This window comes from Ursus maritimus, unplaced genomic scaffold (genome assembly GCF_017311325.1).
Source record: "Ursus maritimus isolate PB19 unplaced genomic scaffold, ASM1731132v1 scaffold_23, whole genome shotgun sequence".
Taxonomy (NCBI): domain Eukaryota; kingdom Metazoa; phylum Chordata; class Mammalia; order Carnivora; family Ursidae; genus Ursus; species Ursus maritimus.
The window spans coordinates 2,579,311-2,605,152 of NW_024424786.1; the positions used below are offsets into that span (position 1 = coordinate 2,579,311).

Consider the following 25,842-nt stretch of genomic DNA (forward strand, 5'->3'; position numbering starts at 1 on the left):
GGTGGCACAGCGGTTAAGCGTCTGCCTTCGGCTCAGGGCGTGATCCCAGCGTTCTGGGATCGAGCCCCACATCAGGCTCCTCCGCTATGAGCCTGCTTCTTTATCTCCCACTCCCCCTGCTGTGTTCCCTCTCTCGCTGGCTGTCTCTATCTCTGTTGAATAAATACATAAAATCTTTAAAAAAAAAAAAAAAAAGAATGCGGTGGAGTCTGGACTCAGATTGCCAGGCCCGTGTCTTGCTTCCACCATTTTCCAGCTCTGTGACCTTGAGCAAGTTACTTAACCTCTCTGTGCCTCCGTTTCCTTATCTGCAAAATAGTACCTCTTTCATGGGGCTGTTGTGAGGATGACATGTATTGACATACATGAAGCCCGTGGGGCAGTTCCTGGCACACAGTAGGCACAGGGTCAGTGTCCTGATAGTTCAAGGCACCCCTCGTCCTAAAAGTTCAGCGCGGCCCCTGGTGACTGTTACCTTTTATAGTCTGGCCCTGGCGATTTTTGGTAGTGGCGTGAGGAAAAAAAGGTGATGTTTGGTCCTTGCCTTTAAGGCTCTCACCATATAGTCAGGGAGACAGCACCCTGCGTACTAGGTACCACCGTAGAAATAGTACCAGGTGTAGAGAACAGGGGAGTCGTTCTCATGTGGGCGCGCCGACAGGCATCAGCGAGTAGCTGACAGCTGAGGTGGGTTTGAAGGGATGAATTACTGTGTGACCGAGCAGGGAAAACGATTTCTGGGTGCATACAGCCCGCTGTGCGGCTGGAGGAAGCCGAGCAGGGGCGGGGCAGGGCGGGGCGGGGCCGTGAGCATTCCGGAGAAGATGGGGGGGGGGGAGGCTGGAGGGGTGACACCAAGCAGGAGCCCGGGGCAGGGTCCCCTCCTCTGATGGTCGCCCCCATGGTGGGCGCGCGTTGTCCCTGACACGGTCTGTAGACCAGTAGCCCGTGCTCCTAGCGGGATCGTGGTCCTGCTCCTGCTCCCGGTAGCCGCGTTTAGGTGATCTGGAAACATTTCCAGATTGACGACCCATTTCCCCACATGGCACCTTTTACAGCCTAAACTGAGGAGGAATGGTGTGGCCATTGTAAAACAGTGAGGCAGGAAAGAAGAGGCTTTCTTCAAGGTCACACTCCCCCTCCTGACAGACAATACTACTCTCAGTTTATCACATTTTGTGTGTTGATTTGCAGCTGGACTTCCAGTTAAAACAGATATAACCCCTGGGCCATCTCGATTATGTTCTGGAGCACGACGTTCTTTCTTCTGTAGGATGAAGTGTAACAGGCCTTCAGTAAAGGTGGAAGACAAGGATTTCCCCTCTACCTGCTCAAAGAAAAAAGGTAACCATGTCACTTCTTTCAAATCTTAATACAGTGAGGCAGGGGGGTGCCTGGGGGGCGCAGTCGGTGAAGCGTCTGACTCTTGGTTTCGGCCGAGGTCATGATCTCAAGGTCGTGGGATCGAGTCCCATGCTGGCCTCTGGCACTCAGCGTGGAGTCTGCTTCAGATTCTCTCTCCCTGCCCTTCCTGTGCTTTCTCTCTCCAATAAATAAAATCTTAATAATAATAATAATAATATCCTAATCCAGGGAGGCTGGCTTTGTGCACTGGGGTGCTCAGCAGGGCATTGGTTCCACAGTCGCTTGCAGATCGCAGGACTGCGGCCAGTGCCATTCTCCCCCAGAGGGTAGGGCCGCAAGGGAGGAGAGACAGGAAAGCGCTGGTGGTGTCACAGTGACGGCAGATTCATGGGAAAGCTTCCTCCATGTAAAGTCGGTTCGTTTTAATGTGGTTGAGAAAGATGCCACCTGCTCCCTGAGCATCCCGCCGGTCCACCGACAGGACTCTTGCTCAATTCACCAAGGACTTTCTTGTTGCTGGACACAATGGCCGCTTCATTTTTCTTCCATCTTCAAGTATTCTTTCCCCTAGGATTCCACGAAACCTCCTTCTTCTCGTCTCCCCCATCCTCTGCCATGCTAGGCCCTCTTCCGACTTCCTTTTGCTGGCTCCTCGTCTGTCCTGAGCCACCTTTGTCTACACTTGACGCACGGGTAATGTCATCTACTCCCTTAGCTTGCCGTGCCACGTGTATGCCAATTACGCCCAAGTCTGTATTTCTAGCACAGACTTTTCTTTCACACTCTGGATCCTTAAACCCACTTCTTCCTAAATCTGCCCGCTCCGCTCTTCCCAAGGGCATCTCAAACATGATCTGTGTAAGCGCGACCACCGAGCTTCTCCCCGCGTCAGTGGCCCCGCCGGCATCTAGTTGCACGTACTGGAAGCTGGGGAGGCGCCTGGGGCCCAGTTCGCCCCCTCTCCCCATACGGTCGGTGACAAAGTCCTGCCACCATGAAGTCACCTCACTGCGTGTATCCACCGCCCTGTTGACCGTATCCCTCGGATCCAGGCTCCCCTCCGCGCTCACCCCCTGGTGAAGTACGCTCCTCACACTTGCCATCTCTCCACACGACAGCCACAATGATCTTTTTGAAGCACATCCTTCTGTCGGTTGCCTGTTGAAAACCCTGCAGTGTTCCCCGTGGCTCTCGGAGAGAAGCTGAGAGTCCGTGACCGTGCACCCTCCACCCCCTGCCAGTCCGTGCGCTCAGCTGGGCCGACTTCCCGTCGATGCCTCGGCCCCTTTCCGCCCCAGGTCTCCGTCCACGCTGCCCAGTGACGGAACGCCGGCCCCCCCGGCTCCCTGCAGCCGGCTCGCTGGCCTGGTCCTCGAGAGCTGGGCGTCCGTGTCCGCGCTCGCTGCGCCAGCCCGTTCCCGCAGTTGCCTGTGCCTTACTCGTGCGGTCACTTGTTTGACGTCTGTCTCCCCCACGGACTGGAGACTCCCTGCGGGCGCGTCGCATGGGTTCTGCAGTTTCCCAGTAACGAGTACGCCCTGCGGCTTCGTCAACACTCCCTAAGGATATGTTTGTTGTTGAGATCCACAGGCGGTCTACACTGAGCGTGCCCCGAGGCGAAATCCTTCTCCCTCTTCTCTACAGCATGCTCTCTGTTCTCCCTTCCCTGAGTCCGTGAGCAGCAGCAAATATTCAATCCAAAAAAGTTGGAGTCCCCTCCATTGTCTTTCTTTCACACCAAATGTTTTGATGTTCGTACTGAATCTCAAGAGTTCCCAGGAACTTCTCCTGGGTGCTTCCCCGCCTCGTCACCCTCCCTGCGGTACAGAGGCCAGCCCTCCTCCTGTCCTGCTGTCTCAGCTCCTGCTTGTCTTTCCTCCTGCTCCTTACTCTTCCAGTTTCCCTATCGCTCTGCTCCTGGAGTGTCCAAACCCCGATTTGCTTTTGCTGTTTCCCCACTTAAATACCTTTAGAAGCTCTCCATTCCCTGTCTGATAAACACACATTTGTTAGCAAGCAGTCTAAGACCCCAGTAATCTGCCCCGACTTGCCTTTCCAGCTCTGTCTCCAGCCCCTCCCGCCTCTTCCTTTCCACTTCCACCACGCGGGGCTCTCGGTTGTTTCTTGTGCGGGACAAGCCTCTGCGCTTTGTACCTTCTCGACGTTCTCATGTTCTAGTCCCTGAGCCAGCTCTCCTCCTTCTTGATCCACCTCCTACCCACTTTTCCTGGGCAGCCCTCCTCTCCCCGGGTAGAGATACTCCTTCCTTGGTGTATGTGGTGCCCTGGGCATAACCAGCCCTGCTCCGCACGGATGATGCTGGATGATAGCCGTCCACTTCTGTGTCTTCCTCGCTCCCTGGATTCTCCGTTCCGGAGAGTAAAGCTGTGTTTATTGTTTGCTTCCCTTCCCGCATCCCAGCCCTCCACAGGCGGCCGTGCCTGCTTGCCCAGAGCCGTCCTGACACTGACCGCGGACTTTGCTTTCTAGCAGATCGAAAGAGCTTCTGCACCATCCATAGCACAGGGTACCTGAAGAGCTGGCCGCCCACAAAGATGGGGCTGGACGAGGACAGCGAGCCAGACAACGAGGGCTGTAACCTCAGCTGCCTTGTCGCCATCGGACGCCTGCATTCTCACGTGGTTCCGCAGCCGGTGAACGGGGAAATCAGGGTGAAATCTATGGAGTACGTGTCTCGGCACGCAATAGATGGAAAGTTTGTTTTTGTAGACCAGAGGTAAGAGTCTTCGTATGACCCTCAAACAATAATGGTACAAGATTTTCACCTCTGAGTACAGCAGAGCAGCCTGGGCCCTCAGCTGGCTTTCCTCAGAGTAAAGAAAGAAGGAAGTGATGAGGATTTCTGCTAAAAAAAAAAAAGAGAGAGAGACCCTTTAGAATATCATTATAAATACAGAGATTTTCACCTTAACACTCTTCGGAATGTAGAGACAGTTAAGTAGACGACGCCAGGGTTCAGTGTCCGTGGCCAGGAGAGAAATGGTAGGCATAGGATGTTGTCTGAACACGTGTGGAATGTTCAGGACCACGGCTGTGATTGGAATTCTGGAACGTAGGACTTGGAAAAAATGATCTAGTCCTGAGCTCTTGGATGCAGGGGTCGTTGGCTATGGTAATCTCATAAGGCTGTTGAAGTTTTGATTAAAACTGTTAAAAGTTCCTCGGGCTCACTAGCCGTACTGTAGGTGCTCGGGAGCTGCGTGAGGCTGACAGCCAAGGCCGAGAGCGACGCCACTGCAGAAAGATCTGCGGCAACACTCATCTAGTCCAGTCTCCTTTTTCTGGGTGGGGAACTGGGGCCCCGCCTGAGGACTGGCCGCCTCCCCTTCACAGCTGAGTGGTAGTTGGCCTGAGCTGAGCACCCAGATGTGCCCAGTTCCCCGCTGCCCTCTGCGGCCTCCTTGAGAATATTCACAGGCTGAGAAGTTTTCTGGCTGTTAGAACCAGTCACTACATGCAGGAAAAGGACACCGCCACTTTTCAAGGCCCTTGTAGCCCCTGCCACTGGAGATTCTAATATTTGGTCATTCTGATTAAAAAAAAAAAATGGGGGTGCCTGGGTGGCACAGCGGTTAAGCGTCTGTCTTCGGCTCAGGGCGTGATCCCGGCGTTATGGGATCGAGCCCCACATCAGGCTCCTCCGCTATGAGCCTGCTTCTTCCTCTCTCACTCCCCTGCTGTGTTCCCTCTCTTGCTGGCTGTCTCTATCTTTGTCGAATAAATAAATAAAATCTTTTTAAAAAAATGTAGTAAAATGGAGAAGCTTCGCCCTGGGGTTTGGGTTTCTATCACATTTTTATCTGACTAATAGAGTTACCATTTTTAAGTTTCCTTTCTTGGGATAACGGCCCCTTTGAAAGGCTTCTTTTCTCTCTTCCCTCTGTTTTTATGGTGGTGGTAAGTTCAATTGCATGAAAAAAATACATCCACCCAGCTTGGACCTTGTCCTCGTCAGCGCAGCGGGGTTCATCCACGGCAGAGATGCTGTTAATTGTCTGAATAACTGTTTCTTTTTTTAAAAAATTCTAGGGCAACAGCTATTTTGGCATATTTACCACAAGAACTTCTAGGCACATCATGTTACGAATATTTTCACCAAGATGACATAGGACATCTTGCAGAATGTCACAGGCAAGGTAAGCTAGGCTGTACAAAAGGTCTTAAGATTAAGTGTCCCCCAGCTTCGAGACTAGTCCACGTAAAGGTTCCCGAGAAATCTGCCCCCAGTGATGTGGGAGTCAGCCAGCCCAGGACTCTTCAGGCCAAAACATGTCTGAGGAGAAGAGGCTGATGTTCCCGGGCCCTGTTTATCCCCTTACAGTGAACCCACCTTGGACTGCCTAGCACTTTCCTGTACATAGGACAGTGCAGTTTCTGGAAAGCATCTCTTGTTCTTGTTACACGGACCCTATACAGATTTAGTCTGGCTCAAACAGAGCTGATTCTCTTTTCCATAAAATCCTGCTGTGTTTCCTGTATTTTCCTCTTGACTTATGGCACCGGAACATACCAGCCTCTCGAGAGAGGAGCCAGTATTGACTCCTTCCCTCATTGTCCTGTTCATTGCCCTCAGACGTGCGTTTCCAAAGAGGCCCCTTTCTGCACCTCCGCTACCCCAGCCCTAGCTCAGGCCCTTGTGCCCAGCCTGTAGTTGTGGGAGACTCCTGTCAGGCTCCTTGCTCCCTTCTGCCCCACCTTCCACATTCCAGCGTTGTCCTGTCTATGCCCCAACAGATGAAGCTTGATAATGTCACATCCTTGCTTACACCTCCTGCCTTTAGACTCAAGGCCAAATACCTTTGACCAGCATTCAAGACCTTCCACCTCGTGACCCTAACCCACTTCTTCAGCTTCACCCCCACCCCATCCCTGCCTGCAGGGGCATCAGAGACCTCTCATTTCCTGCCCCCACCAGGCCCTGCCACTCGCCGGGCACTGCTGGGTTCTTCCCTCCTTCCTCGAGGCTCTGATCTCTTCCCCTGCGTAGCTGCCTCTCGTTCCTCTCCTGAGGGCAGGGGTCCCATGCTGTCTCCCCTCTATCTCCAGTGCCTGGCACATGAAAGGTGCTTGTTAGGTGTTTGTGACATAAAAGAATGAAGTTTGAATAGGTGAGTGGCCTCCCTGGATTCAGATGTCCTAAAAGTGCTGTCGGCCATCAGGCTTTGTGATGGGAAAAGAACCTGGGCCCTTGGGAGGTTTGTTGCTCCCTTCAAAGCTGATCCCAGTCAGAGGTCGATAATGCAGTCAGTTATTCCCTGGAGCCTTCATTTCATGCAGGGAACAATAGCAGGAGAGTCTGAGTTCAAAGGCCCCGAATCAAACCCTCAGACACTGTGTGTTCTCCGAGTGCCCGCTCCCCTGGCTTACTACACGGTGATGGCCCCGGGCCCGAGCACGAGGCAGGATTTGGTTAGTTTAGTATGTTGGTCTGAGGGAATCCTACTCATGGCTTCTTTGCATTTTCAGTTTTACAGACAAGAGAAAAGATTACGACTAATTGCTATAAGTTTAAAATCAAAGATGGTTCTTTCATCACACTGCGGAGTCGGTGGTTCAGTTTCATGAACCCTTGGACCAAGGAAGTAGAATACATTGTCTCAACCAACACCGTCGTTTTGTAAGTGTTTTCCCTGTATCAGAAGCTCCCTTGCTTCAAAGAGAAACGCCTGGGGCTCTTGACCTGGGAAGGCGGGTACAGGCAGCAGCCAGTGTCACAGCCTTTAATGCTACCTTGCTAATGCCCTGTGAAGCCTCAGGACTGGCAGAGGCCAAAGGGGCTGCTAACAAAGAACATGTTTCCATACGTATCCCGTGCAGGCCCCGGCTTGTGGCATTGCTCCAGGAGACAGCACCGTTCCCTTCCCAATGCAGCAGTTAGCTTTTGAATTCTGGGGGCCTGCACCCTGGGCGCCCCTGGTACTGCCGTGCAGGGAAGGGTTGACCGTCGTGCAAGGCTCACGCAGGTGCCCATTCAGACTAGCCTTGGCCAAGGATGGCCGGGTGTCCGTGCCCACCAGGCTGGCAGCCCCAGTGCTGTCAGCCGGAAGCCTGCCTCAGAGGCTGCCACCTGCTAGGTGAGAAGGGAAGGACCTGCTCTTTGGCAAGAACTGCTCCGCACGTCTCCTTCCCCATGGTGTCCAGACCCCCACCTGTGGCTAGAGCCGAGGGGCTGGGGCGAGGTGCCCCTGCAGACTGGCGGGAGAGGAGGCCTCGTAGCGATGATCATGGGCGGCCACAGTCACCTTCTCTGCTGGACTGTGTCCCGTACAGACCAGGAAGGCCCGGGCAGGCAGTGAGGCCACAGGCCGGGATGCTGTCCGTCATGTTCTCAAGCAGCGAGGAGACCTGCTGAGCCACTCAGACAGACACTTCCTTTCCTGGCCTGTCCAGGTCCAGAGTGGACACCGGACACCTTGGCCAAGGTGAAAGGTGCGCGGTTCTGAGCAGGCCTGACTCATGTTTCCTTATTGCTGGGATGTTCACAGAGCCAACGTCCTGGAAGGCGGGGACCCAACCTTCCCGCAGCTCACAGCGTCCCCCCACAGCATGGACAGCATGCTGCCCTCTGGAGAAGGTAACTATGGACTGCAGGGGCATCGGGGCTTGCCCGTGAGAAGCTGCTTGTGGCCAGTGTACCCTCTCCCCAAGTAGCTGGTGTTCTCCACCCCCATCTCTTATGGAAGAAAGGAGGCCTTATAAGGGATGAGCAGTAAGGACGTTGTCCTCTCACATTCTCTGTTGAGCCTGGATACTGGGAGCTCATTTTTGCTTTTCCTGAGGCTGCCTGGACCCTGGAAGCCCTTGAAACAGCAAACTCCCTGCTCCTTTTGGGCTTTCCTCCATGTTGCCCAGTGACTGGGATATGGTGCCTTTTGGTGACTGTCACTGGCTCCTGTGGTGGGAGGAGGGTGTCTGTCAGCACCAGGGTATGTGCCATACCAAGCGGGGCTCCCTCCCGGGTTTGGCTCCAGCCCCTGCTCTCTGCACTTGACTTATCCTTCCATGGGACTACCAATGCTTGCATGGCTTCCTTCAGTCCCCACCTCTCCACCAGTGACTGCTACATCTGGTCTGTCTCTGGAGCTCTAGGTCTGTCTCTCCAACTGCCTCCTGGACAGAGGCACCGGGAGTCTCAAAAGCACCTGAAATTCAGCATCTCCAAACCGATTTTCTGCATTCCCTCCTCTGGTTGCAGAAACCTTGACTCTTCCTTCTCACCCGTTCTATCCGAACACGAAATCCTGTCCCTTCTACCTCTTAGACTTCTCCATCTCCCTCCCCTCTGTTACGTGGATCATTGCAGAGAATTTTCTAACGCCATTGTCACTCCCCCACCCAACCCCCTTCCTCCACTGTTGTTCATTCTCCATGCAGTGGACTTTCCAGTAACCCAGTCTAAGTGCCTTTTCTGTGGGAAGTGCTTTGGCACTCCGTATCCTCTGGATCCCGTCCAGATCCGTTAATGTGGCATCCAAGACCTTTCATGATCTGATTGGTAGCTCCTCCAGTTTCATCTGTCATTCCTCCATCGTCATTCATGAGGAATTTCTCGGAGTAGTCTCCCAAGCTTCGTCCTCCCTCAGTGCTCTTGCGTATATTGGTGGCTGTGCGTGGAATGTCTTCCCCTCCTCACCTGATCTCTGCGAAGCTAATTTCTCCTCCTCTCTCAAGACTCAGCTCTGAGTTAAACTTTCCCAGGAAGCTGCACCTGGCCCTGGAGGAGTTCGGTGCCTTGTGCTTATCTGTCAAACTTGCCACACTTCGTTCCAGCCATTGTTCGTCTTTTTGTCTCCCTGTTAGACTGTGAGCTCCTTGAGGGCAGAGCTGCTGACTTGCCTCTGTGGCCCTGGCTTGCAGTACCGTGGTCGTCAGTAAACAGACGTGGCGTGCGGGAGGGGAATTAGATGCTTTGCTTTGGTCTCTGATCCTGGACGCAGACTTGAGCCTTCTGCTGAAATGCCTTTTCCCGACAAGCGGCGGCTCTGCTGTCCCTTAGGGCATAACCCTGAGGCTGAACTTCAAATGGACCACAAGATGAACTGGTTTTAACTCATAATAGCGTTTCTTCCTCGGTTCCCCTTTCCCACTCTCAGATTCCTTTGTTGTAGGTGGCCCAAAGAGGACCCACCCCACTGTTCCAGGGATTCCAGGGGGAACCAGGGCTGGGGCAGGCAAAATAGGTCGAATGATTGCTGAAGAAATCATGGAGATCCACAGGCAAGTAACACCTTCCAGTTGCTCCCTTAACCCAGTGGTTCTCCACCCAGGGCATTTTGCCCCCCAAGGGGTGTTTTGTAATCCTAGAGACATTTTTGGTTGCCATACTGGGTAGGATGTTGCTGCTAAAAACCCAGTGGATAGAGACCAGGGACGCTGCTTGATAATCATCCTGTAGTACCCAGGGCAGCCTCCCTCCCATCTCCCCCCACCCCCAACAAAGAATTTTCCAGTCCAAAATGCCAGTGGTGCCAAGATTGAGGAATCTTGCCTGAAAGAAAGAGTGAAACCCAAACAGGCCAGAGTTAAAGGGAATTCTTTGGGAGACTCAACTTTCTTATTACTTTGTATTATGACAAGGGGCTAATGAGGATGGATGAACACTAACATTATAGGACTACAGGAGTGGCGACAGTCCGTGATCTGGGCCTTGACAAAACATTAGCTGCTTCTAGTCGAATAGCTGCCTAGCTTTAGTAATAGAAACCAAGCAGAAGCCCTCCTGAGAGGGCTGCTTTCCCATACGAAAGAGGGGAAGTAGCTTACTTGGGTTTGAGTTCTGGGCCTCTACTTGGCTGTGCTTAAGGGTTCACTTAACTTCCTGGTCTCTGTTAATTAAGCCATAAAAGGCGGGTGATAGCTATCTCCCAAAAATTGCTTTAGGAGTGTAAGAAGTCTTAGGAATGTTCCTAGAACAGAAACTGACATATGGTAAGTGCTCAAAAATTATTACATCTGAGTCTTTAAGAGTAGTGACTAAGGGAAGCAGTTACACGCTCATCTGAATTTGGGGAATGGAGAGGGTAGTAACTGGGTCCTTAGGAATGCATACTTCATGGAACTTAATAAGAAAAGGGAAAAATTATTCCCTGCCGCCACTGGATTCTCTCAGGAGAATTGAAAGGTGGTCTTATTTTCTAGTCGGCCATAGAGGGGCTCTTATCCCAGTGGGCAGGACAGTTCTGTTCCAACACTATGGGAATGATAAATATGACCCCTCGGGTCTACTTCAGGACGACGTCAGGGCAGTGTGCAGTGATAATCAGATTCTTACCGGCCACTACACGTGCTGTGCTTTGCTTGAAACCATCCAAGAACAGTGTTGACCTCAAGGACCTTACAATCTGTGAGAAGTCTATTTTCTTTACGATAATAGAAGAAAGGGAGCATGCGTGAGCTGAAGCAAGGAAGGGAGATTGCTAAGAATCCTAATAAATAATGCTGAAAAGTTTAGACAAGAAAAAAAAAAAATAAGACCCCATTCATTGTAGGATGCTGAGCAGATGTCCAAAATGTTGTGCTAATAAGCATTATGGAAGTTGGATTGGAATAGGAAGAGATGAAGGTGAGTGTGCTTACTAACCCAGGAACGAGGCCCATCCCTCAGTGATGATACTGTTCCAAAGAAAAATCAGTAATTTAAGGACTAGAAGATGAAATAACAAGGAAAAGGCAATCCCAAGATGGGGAACCTGGGACAATAGTCATTTCATAGACATAAGTAAAGGAAGATGGGATACATTCAGCAATTTTTTTAGTAAGTGATTAGTACCCAACCGTGTATGCTGAGTGCATGGAATACAGTTGCACCCGGCCTTGGAGGAGCTTATGATCCAGGAGAGAGAAAGCTTATTCACTCCCAAGTCTACAGAACTAGGTAACACAGGCCAATGGCCAGAGGACTGCTGAGTGGTTGAGCGGGCTGCCTGGGTAACCCAGCAGCCGCATTCATCCCTGTAGAAGCTACGGGCCTGGGGGTCACACAGCTGCCACCTTACTCCGGCTTCATCACCAGGCTGTGGCTTCGTTTCCTGAGCTCCTTCAGCCTGACGAGTGTGACTGTGTGTGTGTGTTTACAGTTCTAAGGCTTTCTCTCCTTTCATCTCCTATACTGAGAAACCTACTAGCTGAGAGGGTCTGAACCCATTTTTCGTCACCTGTTGCTTTCGAAGACCGCGGGAACAGCTGCCCTACTACTCCTATTACTACTACTAGTGCAAGGCTACTTCCTAGGTGTAGCTGAGTCACCCCAGCACCTTCCGTTTCCTAAGAGTATTCACTAGCTAAAAAGTATTTGTAGGGAAGAGGATAAATCTCACTTGCTGTGGTTTCTAGTTCTAGATAGAGGCTGAACTTCTGAATTTCCAGCTCTGTGATCTGGGTTCTATAAGAAATGAAGCTGGCCACTTACTTGAAACGCAGCAACACGAAATCCAAACCCTAAACCAAGGGCTTTGTCAGTGAGATGCTGGACTCCAGGGACTACATTCTAGATCAGGCGCCTGTGGGAGAAATACAGCTTCTCGCCTGTTTTTATAAACATAATTTGATTGGACTACAACTACACCTGTTCATTTCCATATGGTCTGTGGCTGCTTTCAAGCTACAACGGCAGACTTGAGTAGTTGGGATCAAGACCATATGGCCTGCAGAGCCTGGGTAGTTTTACTGTTTGGCCCTTTACAGAAAAAGTTTGCCGATCCCTCTTCTAGTTCTTCCTCCTCCTTAGTCCCCACCCCTCACATCCCACTGAAGAAAAGGAAACACAATATAACGAACTCCTCTTTTCTCTGACAGAATAAGAGGGTCATCCCCTTCCAGTTGTGGCTCCAGCCCATTAAATATCACAAGTACACCTCCCCCTGATGCCTCTTCTCCAGGAGGCAAGAAGGTAAGGCTGAAGACTCTAAGACTTCTTAATCCGGAGAGCCTCTTGCCCAAGTTCTAAAATGTTGGGGATGGGAGTATGTAATTACCATTGTGGTTGCTGAAACAAGTTGGACCCTCTTTTAAGTAAATGCATCTGTGTGAGTTTAGGTATAAAGCATACGGGTGGGGCTAGAGAGGCTTGCTGATATCCTTATTGGATTTATTTCATGTGAATAGGGCAAGGCAGAAAGCATGTTCTAAGGAATGGGGAGGCCATTGCATTGAGGGAGCAATTCAAGAGCTCCCATGAAGGAAGGGTTAGTGAGTACCTCACACAAAAAAAACTATCTAGTTCTCTGCCAAGAAATTTCAAGGGAGAAAATATCATTAGTCTCTAGTGCAGGAATGGGAAACAGTAATACTGGCAGGAGCACTTTGGTGCTTTGGAAGGCAAGCCATGCCTTTGCAGCTGCAGAATACATGGGGGGTCTGCTGCCTGGGTCTCCTGAGCTAGGACAGCACTGGGTACAAGTACTGTATCAGTCGCCAGCCCTCATGAAGAGTTGGCTAGAAGATTACACCATCTGTAAGCTTAGAAACCACTCATCTGTGTTCATCTTTGCCAGAGAATTTACAAGGGTAGTGCCATGTTAATTGTAAATCGCAAATTGTAGTGCCTGATGTTAATACAGGTTAGGATGACCCAGCATCTTTGGACATGGTCTTCCTTCCTCTACCTCCCAAAATATACAGAGCGAAAGAATATTGTAATTTACATAAACAGGACTCCTAGAACACAGAGTGTATCAAAAGCAGGATACGGGTTTTCAGAACTGCATTCTTCTGAGGCTCAGGTTACCAGGACTGTGGTGCTGCCAGGTAGGATGGGGCAACGGTGGTTGGTGAGTAGAGAGGGTAAGGTCAGGACTCCTGCTTCTACCAGGGTGGCTCTATTTTATATATGAATCTTCTGTAAAAATTTCTATTTGAAAATACGTTTTGACTCTACCCCCCACCAAAGGTTTCAAAGTCAATAAATTAATGGGTAAGAGTGATCAATGAAAGATAGACCTGGGCTTGAAGCCTGGCCTTGCCATGTGCTAGCTGCGACCCTATATAATTATTTAGCCCTAGTTTTGTTTTATAACAGGGCTACTGTAGGTTAGGACACTCAGCATCTTTGTATATTAAGTCCTGTTATGAGGTGATATATGTGAAAGTGCCTGGCTTTTGGTAATGACTCAGAAGATAGCATCAACAGTTAAAGCCTAGGCTTGGTACATCCCCAGTCCGTTTACAGGTTTTTCTCTTAGGCCTGTTCTCTTGTTACATCCCTAGGTCCTTCCTCCATATTGGATCCATCATCTCCTTGGGGTGGTTCCCCCTTCGCTGCTTCACAGTTCAGCTTTTAGACACTTGACTTCCTGGTATTACCAAGAATCCCACCACTGTTTTGAAAGGTTATCACTCCAGTATGGTGCTTAAATATTACTCAGGGAACTTCTATATACATTTTCTCAGCCTCCCAACTTTATAGGTGACAAAAATCTAAGGTCCCAAATATTAAATGCTGGGCCAATCATTCAACAAGTATAGCCCCAAACTTAGGTCCCTTGACTTTTGATTCTTTCTATGCCAACAGCTTCAGAGATCTAATACTATACTCTACATCACAAAGCCCCAAGTATTTTTGAGGCATTTAAGGAAAAAATTTTCTTCTTTGGGCTTATAAAAACGGGTCTGAGGGAAGGAATTCTGAATACATTCTGACTTCAGAAACAGGACTTGTAAGAGTAGCTTAAACAAGATGGGAGTTAGAAATGACGGCAGCATTGTACCAAAGCCACGACAGTAAAGGTGGCCCCATGCTTCCAGCCCTTTCCAGTCACTTTTAAAGTGGGCAGTTCATTCAGCGTCAAGCTAAAAAAGCGAGGCTCTAAATGAACCTCCTAGGTTCTGGGAGTCTGGACAACCAGAGGCACTAAGGCAGGTTCAGTTAAAGCAGCAGTTACCTGGTGTTGAGGGGGTCGAGATCCTTTCAGGGATCTGCAAGGGCAAAATTATTTTCATAATCTAAAGCATTTTTTTCCTCACTGTGTTGATACATGAACTGAGAGTGCTAAAAGTAGCGCTGAGCAAAAGCGCTGGTGCTTTTGCAAAAATCATGGCAGTGGCACCAACCTGCCCTAGTAGTCAGTGTGTTCTTCACCACTGTATACTCACGATAAAAAAAAAAAAATTCAAGCCAGTTTCATTTAAGGATGTCCTTAATAAGCAGTAAAAATAGTTTATAAAACCGTTGAGTAAATCTTTTTAACACTGTCACAAAACGGAAATTATGCGTAAAGCACTTGTGCCGCACACCGAAGTACAGTGGCTGTCTCAAGGAAAAGCACTCACAGAGCCAAGTTAGGAGCTCAATGAACTGCTTCTGTCAAAGGACACCATTTTTACTATTGCAAACTGTGGTTGTTCAGACTTGGGTATTTAGCATACATTTTCTTGAAAACAAATGAACTGGTGAGTTCAAGGAGGACAGGTGACAGTAATTGTTGCCCATGATAAAACTTTAGCTTTCAAGCAAAAATTAAAATTTTTGGAAAACTTGTATCTGCTTTGAACTCAACAGCTTCCCAAAACTTACTATTACCTCATCATCAGAAATACCTTTCAACAGTGAGGTATAGTGAAATGTTCTGAGGTGTAATGAAATGGGTCAACATTTAGATCTGCCTAAATCAGCCAGTGTTTTCCAAATGACCAATGCAAGATACTTCAAAATCATGCAAAGGTATACCAGTGGATTTTTATATAACCGAGTATAGAATTTCATTGATATGGTTTCAGATTCCACACTGCACCTAATGTTTAAGAAACTTCCACTTATTGAGTTTTGATGTAATATCAAAGAATACCAGAGTTGTTTGAAAAGGCTGTTAAAAGGAACCTCCCTTTCCCAGCTACATACCTGATTTCCTTCATATACGTCAATCAAACATCTAAACAGACTGAAGAAAATGATAATCCTGTTAAATTCTATTAAGGCAGACATTTGATTTGGAAAAAAAAAAAGGTAAAATGATGACATTTCTTTTTGCTTTTTTAGAAAAGCTATTTTTCATTAAAATGCTATTCATGAACATCTAATAGGTTTATTAGATTTAAAAAATTTATTTTAACTTCAAATATAGTGACTATTGATATAGTATATATAAACAAAAATTCTTTGGAGTTCTCAATTCTTAAAGGTTTCCCTACCAAAAAGCTGGCGTGCGGAAATAAATTTGTAATGCCACCTCCTGGCAAGACCTGAATCACTGCCTCTCCTAAACTCTAACCAGTCACCAAGGTAATTGAGTCCTTGGCCTCAGTCCTGCGAATAAGGTGATCCACAGACTTTAAAGTGCCCGTGTGGGCTGAATCATACAGAGAAAATATTTTGGGAAGAGGTTTTTCTTACTGTGACCATTTGTAACAGTTTCTTGTTTGAAATCATCCAACGGGAAACTGAACACTTTCCACCTATCTTTCAACGTGCCTCATTTTCTTGATGATCTTGAGTACAGTACTGGCTGGAACTGTTGATGGTATGAAAAACTTCCTCTGTTTGTAGATTTTAAATGGAGGGACTCCTGACATTCCTTCCAGTGGCCTACTACCAGGGCAGGCTCAGGAAAACCCAGGTTATCCATATTCTGATAGTTCCTCTATTCTTGGTAAGTAGCATTATTACTCCTTTCCACTACAATGGGCTTGTATAACATCTGGCATAAAGTCTGTTTTAAGAACTGAATGAATAAAACAAGCTAGTTCCAGATAAATTTTTTAAGAACTAAGTTTAAAGGTTTAAAATTTGTTTAAAATGTGTTTAAAACTTTACCTCAAAGTTGAATTTAATGGTTGAGTTCTGGTGGGGGGGGGCTCCAGATTTGTCCCTGGAACTCGAAAGGAGACTCCAGCAGCCTGGCTACAGGCTTTTCCCGTGTGGGCCATCAGCCCTTCATTGGGAGAGCTAATGAAGGTTCAGATATAAAGCCTGGAAGGATGATCAATAAGTATTTCAGTGGGTATTAAAAGTGGTAAAGAGTTTGCTTCTCCCATCTCAGCCATCTTTTTCTCTATTTGTCTTTCTGGATTTTTTTTCCCCCTAATCCCTACCTTCCTGTTTGTCTTTCCTTCTGTATGCTCCTCCTTGTAACTGGTTATGTCAGAATATTAAAATGAGGTAAACTCAAATGCTTTAATCGTTATTGCATTTTAAGTGCTTTGTTTCTAGAAAGTTGGTTCTTCTCTCTGAAACACACTAAAGTTAAGAAAATAAATTATGGCAATGCAGCCCCAAAAGCAGTCTCCTCCGCCCTTCCCACCTTCTTGTTAAGTACATTTCTTAACAAAAGTGTGTTTAGGAACTGCTTACTCAAGTTTAACATGTTTTGGTATTATGACCGGTCTTTATCTCCTCCTACAGGTGAGAACCCTCACATAGGCATAGACATGATAGAAAACGACCAAGGCTCAAGTAGTCCCAGTAATGACGAAGCAGCAATGGCCGTCATAATGAGTCTCTTGGAAGCAGATGCTGGACTGGGTGGTCCTGTTGACTTTAGCGACTTGCCTTGGCCGCTGTAAACACTACATGTTGCTTTGGCAACAGCTGCAGTATCAAAGTGCATTACTGGTGGAGTTTTACAGTCTGTGAAGCTTACTGGATAAGGAGAGAACAGCTTTTATGTACTGTCTTCATAAAAGCCATCTCAGAGCCATTGATACAAGTCAATCTTACTATGTGTAACTTCAGACAAAGTGGAACTAAGCCTGCTCCAGTGTTTCCTCATCATCGATTATTGGGCTAGCTGTGGATAGCTTGCATTAATTGTATATTTTGGATTCTGTTTGTGTTGAATTTTTTAATCATCGTGCACAGAAGCATCATTGGTAGCTTTTATATGCAAATGGTCATTTCAGATGTATGGTGTTTTTACACTACAGAGAAGTCCCCCATGTGGATATTTCTTATACTAATTGTATCATAAAGCCGTTTATTCTTCCTTGTAAGAATCCTTTACTATAAATATGGGTTAAAGTATAATGTATTAGACAGTTAAATATTTTTAATAAATGTTTCCCTTGTTCTATAAATACTGTTCACATTTCAAATAATAGAAAAAAATCCTATGTGCTGCAGGGCTGGATCAGTTTTCTACTGTGGCTGTTTCAGGACAATCCATGCCAATAACATTTACAGTGCCTTTCTGGCCTTCAGTAACAGCTCCAGGACTTACATAATTTTCCTGTTAGTAGCCTAGCCGTACTGCTAAAATAATCTCCCAATTACTGCAATTTTATGTTAGTATGGTGATGTTACTGCTTAAACACAAATTTCAAATCCTGTGAATACAAATTCAATGGGCTTCTTTCCTACAACTCGTCTCCTCTCTGCTCACGGTGTGGCTTCACACATTAAGTACTTCCACTTCCTTCCAGAGTATCTTTTTAAAAAGCACTTGCACAAATAGTTTGCTAAGAAGAGCAACACAGTATAATGGACAAAACACTGAAACTTGAGGTTATAGGATAATCTCATAAAGTTATTTCACCCATCTTCTTAGGTTTGACTAGAAAATGTTTTTTCAGTCAAACACTACTGTGGATTCGTAGGGAATCAATCTAAGTGCTTCCTCACACACAAATCAGGAGTTCCATGAGCTACTAGGTAGTTTCTAGTTATGTTAATACCAACAAGACAGGAAATCTGCTAATTATGAGACAAAGCATCTGGTCAAGATGGTTATAAAGTTAATCAGAAACATTAAAACAATGGAATTTTATTTTGATGAAAAACTTGAGTTTACAATCACTTAGTAAATGAAGAGCCAACACTTCATCTTCCTATCCCATAACTCTTAAGAAAAAAAATTAGTAAATAAATATCTGAACAGATTAAGGGTAAGGCAGACTGGATAATAAACCACCTCTGATGTTCACACTTCCCGCATGTGACTCACTCTAAAAGGGCGAAAACGGCACTGGAGAGAAATAAGATATGGGCATTGGATCTCCTCCAAATCACTCCGATAAGCCCAATGATAAATACTCTTTTGCCCATCATGGGCCGCAAGCTATACACATTTTACTGAAGGAATACTTTGATAGAAGCACTTATTTCAGTTATATTGTGCATCACAACTATAAAAATGGCTTGAACAGTTCCATTTAACCACCATTTATAAAGTGCAACTATATAATATTCTACATTTTATCCGGGGTGTGATGAATATCAACCTAAGCTCCAAAATACCCCAGCTGCCAATTTTCACCACTTCTGAAAATATCTAGATGTGTGAAAAAGGACTGTCCCCCACACAAAGAACCAATTTCACAAACCTACTGGTAAACAAATACATTTATATAACTGGAACCTCAGGATGCTAGAGTTGTACTCATTTAAAAAACCATTCAGCTACCTTTGGTCTTTAAAAAAGCCTACACTGCAATATCCTAAACATTGTCATGTGCATCTCACGATGAAGAGAGCGGCCTTGCAGTGCAGAGTGAGGAGAGCGCAGCGTCACCGTGAAGAGTAGCATGCTATGGTTTCAAGAAACATCAGCATCACAGCATCGGATTCTGTGCATCAGGATCGAGGTCGTTGTTGCCAGAAGGGGGGTGGATAGGGAGAATATCCAGCTCATCCACTTGCGGGGTTGGGTGCATGACTACCAGCTGGTCCTGGGGAATGTCTGCGGCAGCTGCTGCAAGATTGGTGATAGATTTACTCTTTACACACTGAAAGTCTACATGCCGACTCTTTCCTTCTTCCTTCTCCCAAGACATTCGAATAAAGGGTCTTTGGACATAGTTGTAAATCACTTCCGGGCGGCCCCCAGGCCTTTTCTTTACTTTTTCTTTGTAGGTAGGATAACCTGGAGGAGAGAAAAGTTTTAAAAAAACTGTGGATACACACATACACAAGCGTGCACACACGGTCCCACACACTTCTCACCCAAGTTAGTCTAAAGAGGGCTTTTCTGCTGTAGTTCCTGAACAAATTAAAACAAAGAAAGGAAACCAGTATTCCATCTCCTTAGTCATCAGTTCAACAGCCAGAAACAGAAATCCTGCTGATGCAATTCACACAAGTTTCCACCATCCTCTCAGCCACTCAATACACTAACCACCAGAAAAATATTCTTGAAGTAAAAATATGGAGGGGATAGGTCCTGAATATGGTGGTATGTAGTTTGGTGCATCTTGGGCTCTACCTGTGTATCCTTACGATCCCTGAACCCTTCCCTTCACAGGGTTATCTGGCCTCGAGGCCTGCAAGTTATTGCCACATTAGCCTTCTAATTTCCTTAAACCTAAATCTCATCTTTACATTGCCTTGGGTTTTTTCTTTCTTTTTTTTTTTTTGTTAAAAGATAAAGAGCTATAGAGTTCTCCAGCTTCACCGGTTCTAGGCGTACTTTTTTTTTGTTGTTGTTAAAGATTTTATTTATTTATTCGACAGAGATAGAGACAGCCAGCGAGAGAGGGAACACAAGCAGGGGGAGTGGGAGAGGAAGAAGCAGGCTCACAGCGGAGGAGCCTGATGTGGGGCTCGATCCCATAACGCCAGGATCACGCCCTGAGCCGAAGGCAGACGCTCAACCGCTGTGCCACCCAGGCGCCCCTCTAGGCGTACTTCTGCGCCTAGGTCAGCAAAGCCAATATTTTAAGCCCCTTATCATTTTAACAGTACTCCCAACAACCAAGCAGTTCATCCAGGTTGGTGATTCCAAAGCTGCTTCTTCCGATTAATTATATCTTCCTCTTCTTGCATAAATACTGAAAAGTAACAATTAGTGAAGACAATTCTAGTTTGGAAAAAGTTTCAGTCATTTACCAGTAAGGCAATTTTTCCAAAGACAGATACCCCTTAGAAACTATTATAAGTCCCTTCCCTCCCTCCTACTACCAAGAATTGCTAGTTTAGACCAGGGATTGGCAAACATTTTCTGTAAAGGGCCAGACAGTAAATATTTCAGGCTCATTTTCAGCTTCTCTTGCAACTACTCAACTATGCCACTGTAAAGTGAAACCAGCCACAGAAATATGTAAATGAATGAGCATGTCTATGTTCCGATAAACCTATTTATAAAAAACAGGCAACGTGGGGGGTCAGAAATAGGCAATGGGCTAGATTTGGCTCATGGGCCACAGACTGTATTAGAATCAGAAAAAAAGGCCAAGGTCACGTAATTATTCAGTCATACATAGGATTTGAACACAAGCAATGTGGCCCCAGAATCTTTAATCTTTACACTATGCCACGTTATGCCAAGGAAGATACTTTGTTCTTAGTAAGGGCACTTTAAAATAAAAGAAGTATCTGACATAGCATCTGGAAAAATTCATTTAAATCACAAAGTAAAAGCCTGTATGTATGTGGCTCAGATAAGGGGGCTCACATTTTAAAGACCCTCTGTAGAATGTCTTGTTTCACACTTCCAGTCAATTACCATGTGCAGGGCAGCACCAGAATTCAGAAAGGTCTCCAGCTCTATTCCCTTGTCCTTGATTCCTCTTGGACTATTAGTCTTTAAAATTCCCATCTCATCATAGTACAATTTGTCCTCCACATAGAATCACCACTCTGATACAAGTGTAATCAATCGTATTACATCCTTGCTTAAAAACTACCAATGATTTCCTCATGCTTCAAGGGAAAGTCCAAAGTTCTTCACGAAGTATATAAGGCTTTTTTACAACCTGGTTCCAACCTACTTGTCATCAAGCTTCAATTCAAGTATCTCTGCCTGAGAGAGGCCTTCCTCATCCTCCGAATCTGCAGTAGCTTCCAGGAGCCTTCCCTCTAGCTCTGAAATCAAACAGCTAAATCCCACTATTTACAAAATGACAGAAGACAACACACACTGGTGAAGCTAACGTGTCAGCAATTTCACTATGTTTTTAAGCCCGAAGTCTCCTCCCCTTTCTGTCAAGATCCTATTTCTGGTCATTCTTCCTCCTATGTCTCAGCAGCCCACCACTGTGATCTCCAACACCTCAACTGGTCACTGATCAACACCATTATCTTCATCAGCAGCATCACAAACATATACTGAGAAATCACTATGTGCCAGGCCCTGTTTTAAGTGTTTTTCATGGATTAGTTCATTCTGTCATCAAAATAACCCTATAAAGTACTTATTAATGCTCCCATTTTAGATGAAACTGAGGCACAGAGAAGTTAAGTGCCCTGGCCAAGGTCACATAATTATTCAGTCATACATAGGATTTGAACACAAGCAATGTGGCCCCAGAACCTTTACTCTTTACACTATGCCACGTTATGCCAAGGAAGATACTTTGTTCTTAGTAAGGGCACTTTAAAATAAAAGAAGTATCTGACATAGCATCTGGAAAAATTCATTTAAGTCACAAAGTAAAAGCAATTTAAAAATGTATGCATTTAATAAGATGAAATTAAGTTTGAAATCTGTATTTAATCTGAAAATAAGTTAACTATTATTGTATCTTTAAGAACCTGTAAGCTACTAACATGCTTTCACATGCATTTTCAGATCGTCCTTTTTAGCTCTGTTGGGCTTTAAGGAACACCAATGATTACTAATGGGCATAGAACCTCTCCCTATTGTTAGGGGATCTTATGGAATAAATAATTTCTAATGGCTTTCTATCTTTTCAGATTAAAGAAGCTAATTTTTTGTTATTTATAGGTCTACTGCATGAGAATTCATTCAGTCATCATTTGAATTTTCACAAAGTATGTATTTCTCAAATTATATTCTAAATGGGATTTTTAACTTTTCTTTTTTTCAAAAGAAAATGAATAGAAAATAATGAAAATGTCTTACCTTCTATTCCCAATCTAATCTTCTTAAGACCCCTCTCCTTCAAAACCGATTTGGCCACATCTCTGTTTTCAATGTACTTGAAAAATCTATATAATTTTGTGCTATAAATAACTGGAAACAAAAAGACAGAAATATTTTCTTATTAAAATCAAAGTACTTGGAGATGAACTTAAAATTATCTTGATCATCAAAGGGGCCTGACAGCCCTAAAAGCCCAAATAATGGATGCAGTGATGCGAAAGGATGACTAGCCAACATGACAGGATAATTCAGTACAGTTAATGTATAAGCAAATGTCTACTTAAGTTGAAACCAAAAAAAGCTTTAATAATCAATCAGGTAACCCAATCCATAGGAAGAATCTCCTTCTGAAAGATATATCATATACAAACTTATTGCAATAGGATCCGCCCCACTTTCTTCAAATAAGAGAACCAAAAGACGATGGCAATATCACATCATTATCAAGCAGGCAAAGTAAAGGACTTTGCCGTGATGCCTACAAGGCCTCGTCTGGAAGGGAAACAACTGCCTTGTCAGAGAGGATAAAATGGATACATCTTATATTTCATGGATTGAGCAACTATTAATAATTCCCCCAAAAGACAAAGACCCTCCCCACAAACTGTTTTCAATTCAGGCGAACAGCCCCATTTAATACTGATGTTAAAAATGGCAGATTCGAGCATGTTCTGCCTCGGTTAGTCTGTTTAGAGCAAACTGGCTTTGCAAAGGACAGACATTCCACTGACAACATGTTGAGTCTTCCAAATGTGCTGGGAACTTCAGGGAGTTAGACTGATGGACCCTCCTCGCCTTCTCTCTTTCAGGTGGAGTTATCTCCCTTAAAAGGTGAACTGCAAAGGTTTTTTCAAAAAAAGAAAAACACACTCACAAACCAAACATGCTGGTTTAAGAGCCAATAAAAGGAAAATACGAATACAGATGCTACTCATGGGGTAAATTTGTGATTTACATCCTTAAGATTACTGATATTTTAAGATAGAGATTTGCTGACATCTCAGAATGGATGCTGTCATAATGTCACAATTAGGAAAATCAGGCTGAAGAGGCTGTGTTTCCTTAAATGATCTTCTTTAGGTTGAAACATCTTGGCACGAAATGAAATATATTTAGACAAATTAAGTAAAAATGTTTTCAGTCCTTTTTAAGCTTCAAAGCTTAAGATGAAAAACAAAACAAACCAAAGAACACGGACATGGGAAGTGCAACAACTGAAAAGGAAAAGCCAGGTTTACCATAATCCCTCTATCACTATAATGTCACTGCTGTGTTGTACAGCTGGTTCTCCTCTCCTGGAGGCAAACTTTTTGAAAACTAAAATACAATTTATTTTGGTTTGTTCATTCCTCTTTCTTAATGGAAAATAATTTAGTATATTTATTTTTAATTTTTGTTAGCCTTTCATTTTTCCTGTGTTTTGTTTCAACTTTTTATTCCACATATTGTTACAGAAAACTACTATCAGCAAAGAAGCTAGGAATGAAGAAATACAACAAAAATGCCCGTTACTACAACTGTCCAGAGAAGAATCACAACGCTCATTAAGTATATCATGCAAAGGGAACATGTGGATGTAAATTCTGAAAAGTGCGAACATAACTTATGTTAAAATAATCTTTCAAAACTCTTTAGAAGTCAAAAAGAAAACCCTCAGAGTCTGCTTTGATTTTAGACAAGGATACCCCTCGGAGTCTGCTTTGTTTTGATTTTAGACAAGGATAAGTAAAATGAAAAAATGAGAGATTAAAGTATTCTGGTAACTTTCTACATTTCTGTATTTTTTACTTAATCCCTAATCTTTATCAAGTCAACACAGACTGGACTACAGAACAAGACACTGGGCTATTTTACCTACTTCCTCAAATCATTCTTTTAACTCTATCTTCTCGAATCTATAAAACAGCTCAAAAATACTATACTGGGTTCATCAAGAAAAAAATATAAATTTTCTGACAACCAAAAGATCAAAAGGCTCTAATCAGAAAAGGTTTGAAAGTGTAGTAAGGAAAAAGTCATTGTTGCTCAAGATAAGCTGTTTTGGTCAGAAATACCTAACTATAGTTCCACAAAGCTTTCTGAAGGGTCCCTATATCCTCCAAGAACGCACAGGATACTAAAAAGGGAATATCTTAGAACTTAAAGTCACCCTAGAAATCAATGCGTTGAAGCTTCTCATTTTATATACTAATAACAATTCATCTAAAAAAACCAGCTGATTTTTTATAATCTATTTACTCCCGGATCTACTTCCCTAGAAGGCTTCTTTCTAAATGCAAAGAAAAAAAAAAATCCATCAAGATCCAGACCCTCAACAAAGCACAAACCATTTCTGTGCATGACAGGGGTGGGCATAGTTCTTCTGTGAAGTGCCAGAGAGTAAATACTTCGGGCTTTGCGAGCCATGCGGTCTGTGTTGCAACTACTCAACTCTGCCATTGTAGCGCAAAAGCAGCCATAGACGAGACATAAAAGTTTATTTCTAAAAACAGGCAATAGGCTGGATTTTGACCCACAGGCCATAGTTTGCTGACTCCTGACACAGGTAAGCGTTCAATTTCTTTATAAAAACTGTCCTTTGATCAGTATTCTAGAAGACACAATCTGTGATGATTTAAGAGAGAAAACACGCCACAGCACTTACTTTGTGAGTACTCCTCTCCCATCTGCGGTGGGTACTCTTCATCCCAGTCAACCACATCGTCATCTGTAAGGACTACTATGTGGCATTCTCTTTCCCCACTCTGGGCACTAGCTACCATGAGAGGCAGGATCATTTCTTCCAGATAAAATTCAAACTGTCTACGAGCACCATCATTTGATAACTCATGCATTAGGGCACCTGAAATGAAACCCACAAAAATACCTTCATTTCTTTTTGATGACTGATCAGTAAAAGAGCAGAATCAACACACACAGAAAACATCAGGTTATTTCAGCATCTACTGTGCAACCCTAGAGACAAAATACAGTGGTTATTCTTTAGTCAACAAAACCTCTCCTAAGAAGAGATTTTACAAACTGTAGAGCCTACAGCAAGAAGGACCAATTAAAAGCATCTAACACAAGTGCCTTCATTTCATACTTCAGGAAATGATCTACCTAAGGTTGTAAAACTAATTTACAAAATCAAAATTAAATTCCCCAACCTCACCCTAGCCCAGGGAGTTTTTTACTGTATCGTGTTGTCTTCCATCAATATATGCAATTATATCTTAAAAGTATATCTTAAGGATGTTTTCAGATTGTCCCTATGAACTAAAATAGCTCCCATAATTCCATCTCCCATGCTTGCTTTCTCAGAAAATTATTTGCAAACAACATTGATATTTTGGCGTAGGAAAAGAAGTAAACTGGCTTTGGGATAAGGAAGGCAAAATGTCAAGCAGAATGCAGCATAGTACAGGACTTACGTAGCAGACCTGACCCTAGAAGTCAGAGGGGTAAAAGATAATTTCACTTCACCCTCATTAAGTATGGACATAATGAATAACTTCAATTTCCCAAATACATGGCCACAAAATCACCTGCATTGACCTAATTTTTTTCCCCCCTATGACATTGGCAGTGTCCTATCTCCTATTTAAGGTACTACTAGTTCAGGAACTACCGGGAGGGTCAGAGCAGGAACTAGAATTCCATCTAATCTACAGTCTCCCAGGGTAGAGCTTTTCCCCCTAGAACAGGTTGCTAATTACATAATAATTAT

At 45.0% G+C, this 25,842-nt stretch overlaps 2 protein-coding genes across 12 annotated transcripts in view; one reads left to right on the forward strand and one right to left on the reverse strand.

Annotated features, from left to right (window-relative positions):
• The window catches only part of ARNTL (aryl hydrocarbon receptor nuclear translocator like), a 107,470-nt gene extending 83,090 nt beyond the window's left edge, over positions 1-24,380 (forward strand). Inside the window, exons 12-22 of one of the 8 annotated variants that reach the window (XM_040638837.1) lie at positions 1,195-1,344; positions 3,856-4,102; positions 5,416-5,522; positions 6,853-7,003; positions 7,872-7,960; positions 9,480-9,603; positions 12,181-12,274; positions 15,866-15,968; positions 21,975-22,021; positions 22,943-23,071; positions 23,588-23,715. In XM_040638837.1, the coding sequence (XP_040494771.1) occupies positions 1,195-1,344; positions 3,856-4,102; positions 5,416-5,522; positions 6,853-7,003; positions 7,872-7,960; positions 9,480-9,603; positions 12,181-12,274; positions 15,866-15,968; positions 21,975-22,021; positions 22,943-23,038 (1,208 nt within the window). In that variant the 3' untranslated portion in view covers positions 23,039-23,071; positions 23,588-23,715. Of the gene's footprint in view, positions 1-1,194; positions 1,345-3,855; positions 4,103-5,415; positions 5,523-6,852; positions 7,004-7,871; positions 7,961-9,479; positions 9,604-12,180; positions 12,275-15,865; positions 15,969-16,720; positions 17,672-21,974; positions 22,022-22,942; positions 23,072-23,587 lie in introns of those variants that run through there. The other 7 variants (XM_040638830.1, XM_040638829.1, XM_040638834.1 and 4 more) reach the window with 7 other exon arrangements.
• Positions 18,058-25,842, reverse strand: part of BTBD10 (BTB domain containing 10) — a 74,235-nt gene continuing 66,450 nt past the window's right edge. For all 4 annotated transcript variants that reach the window (XM_008711958.2, XM_040638838.1, XM_008711960.2 and 1 more), the window contains 3 exons: positions 24,778-24,975; positions 22,113-22,223; positions 18,058-19,175 (listed from right to left, as the gene is read on the reverse strand). In XM_008711958.2, the coding sequence (XP_008710180.1) occupies positions 18,865-19,175; positions 22,113-22,223; positions 24,778-24,975 (620 nt within the window). In that variant the 3' untranslated portion in view covers positions 18,058-18,864. The remainder of the gene's footprint in view (positions 19,176-22,112; positions 22,224-24,777; positions 24,976-25,842) is intronic.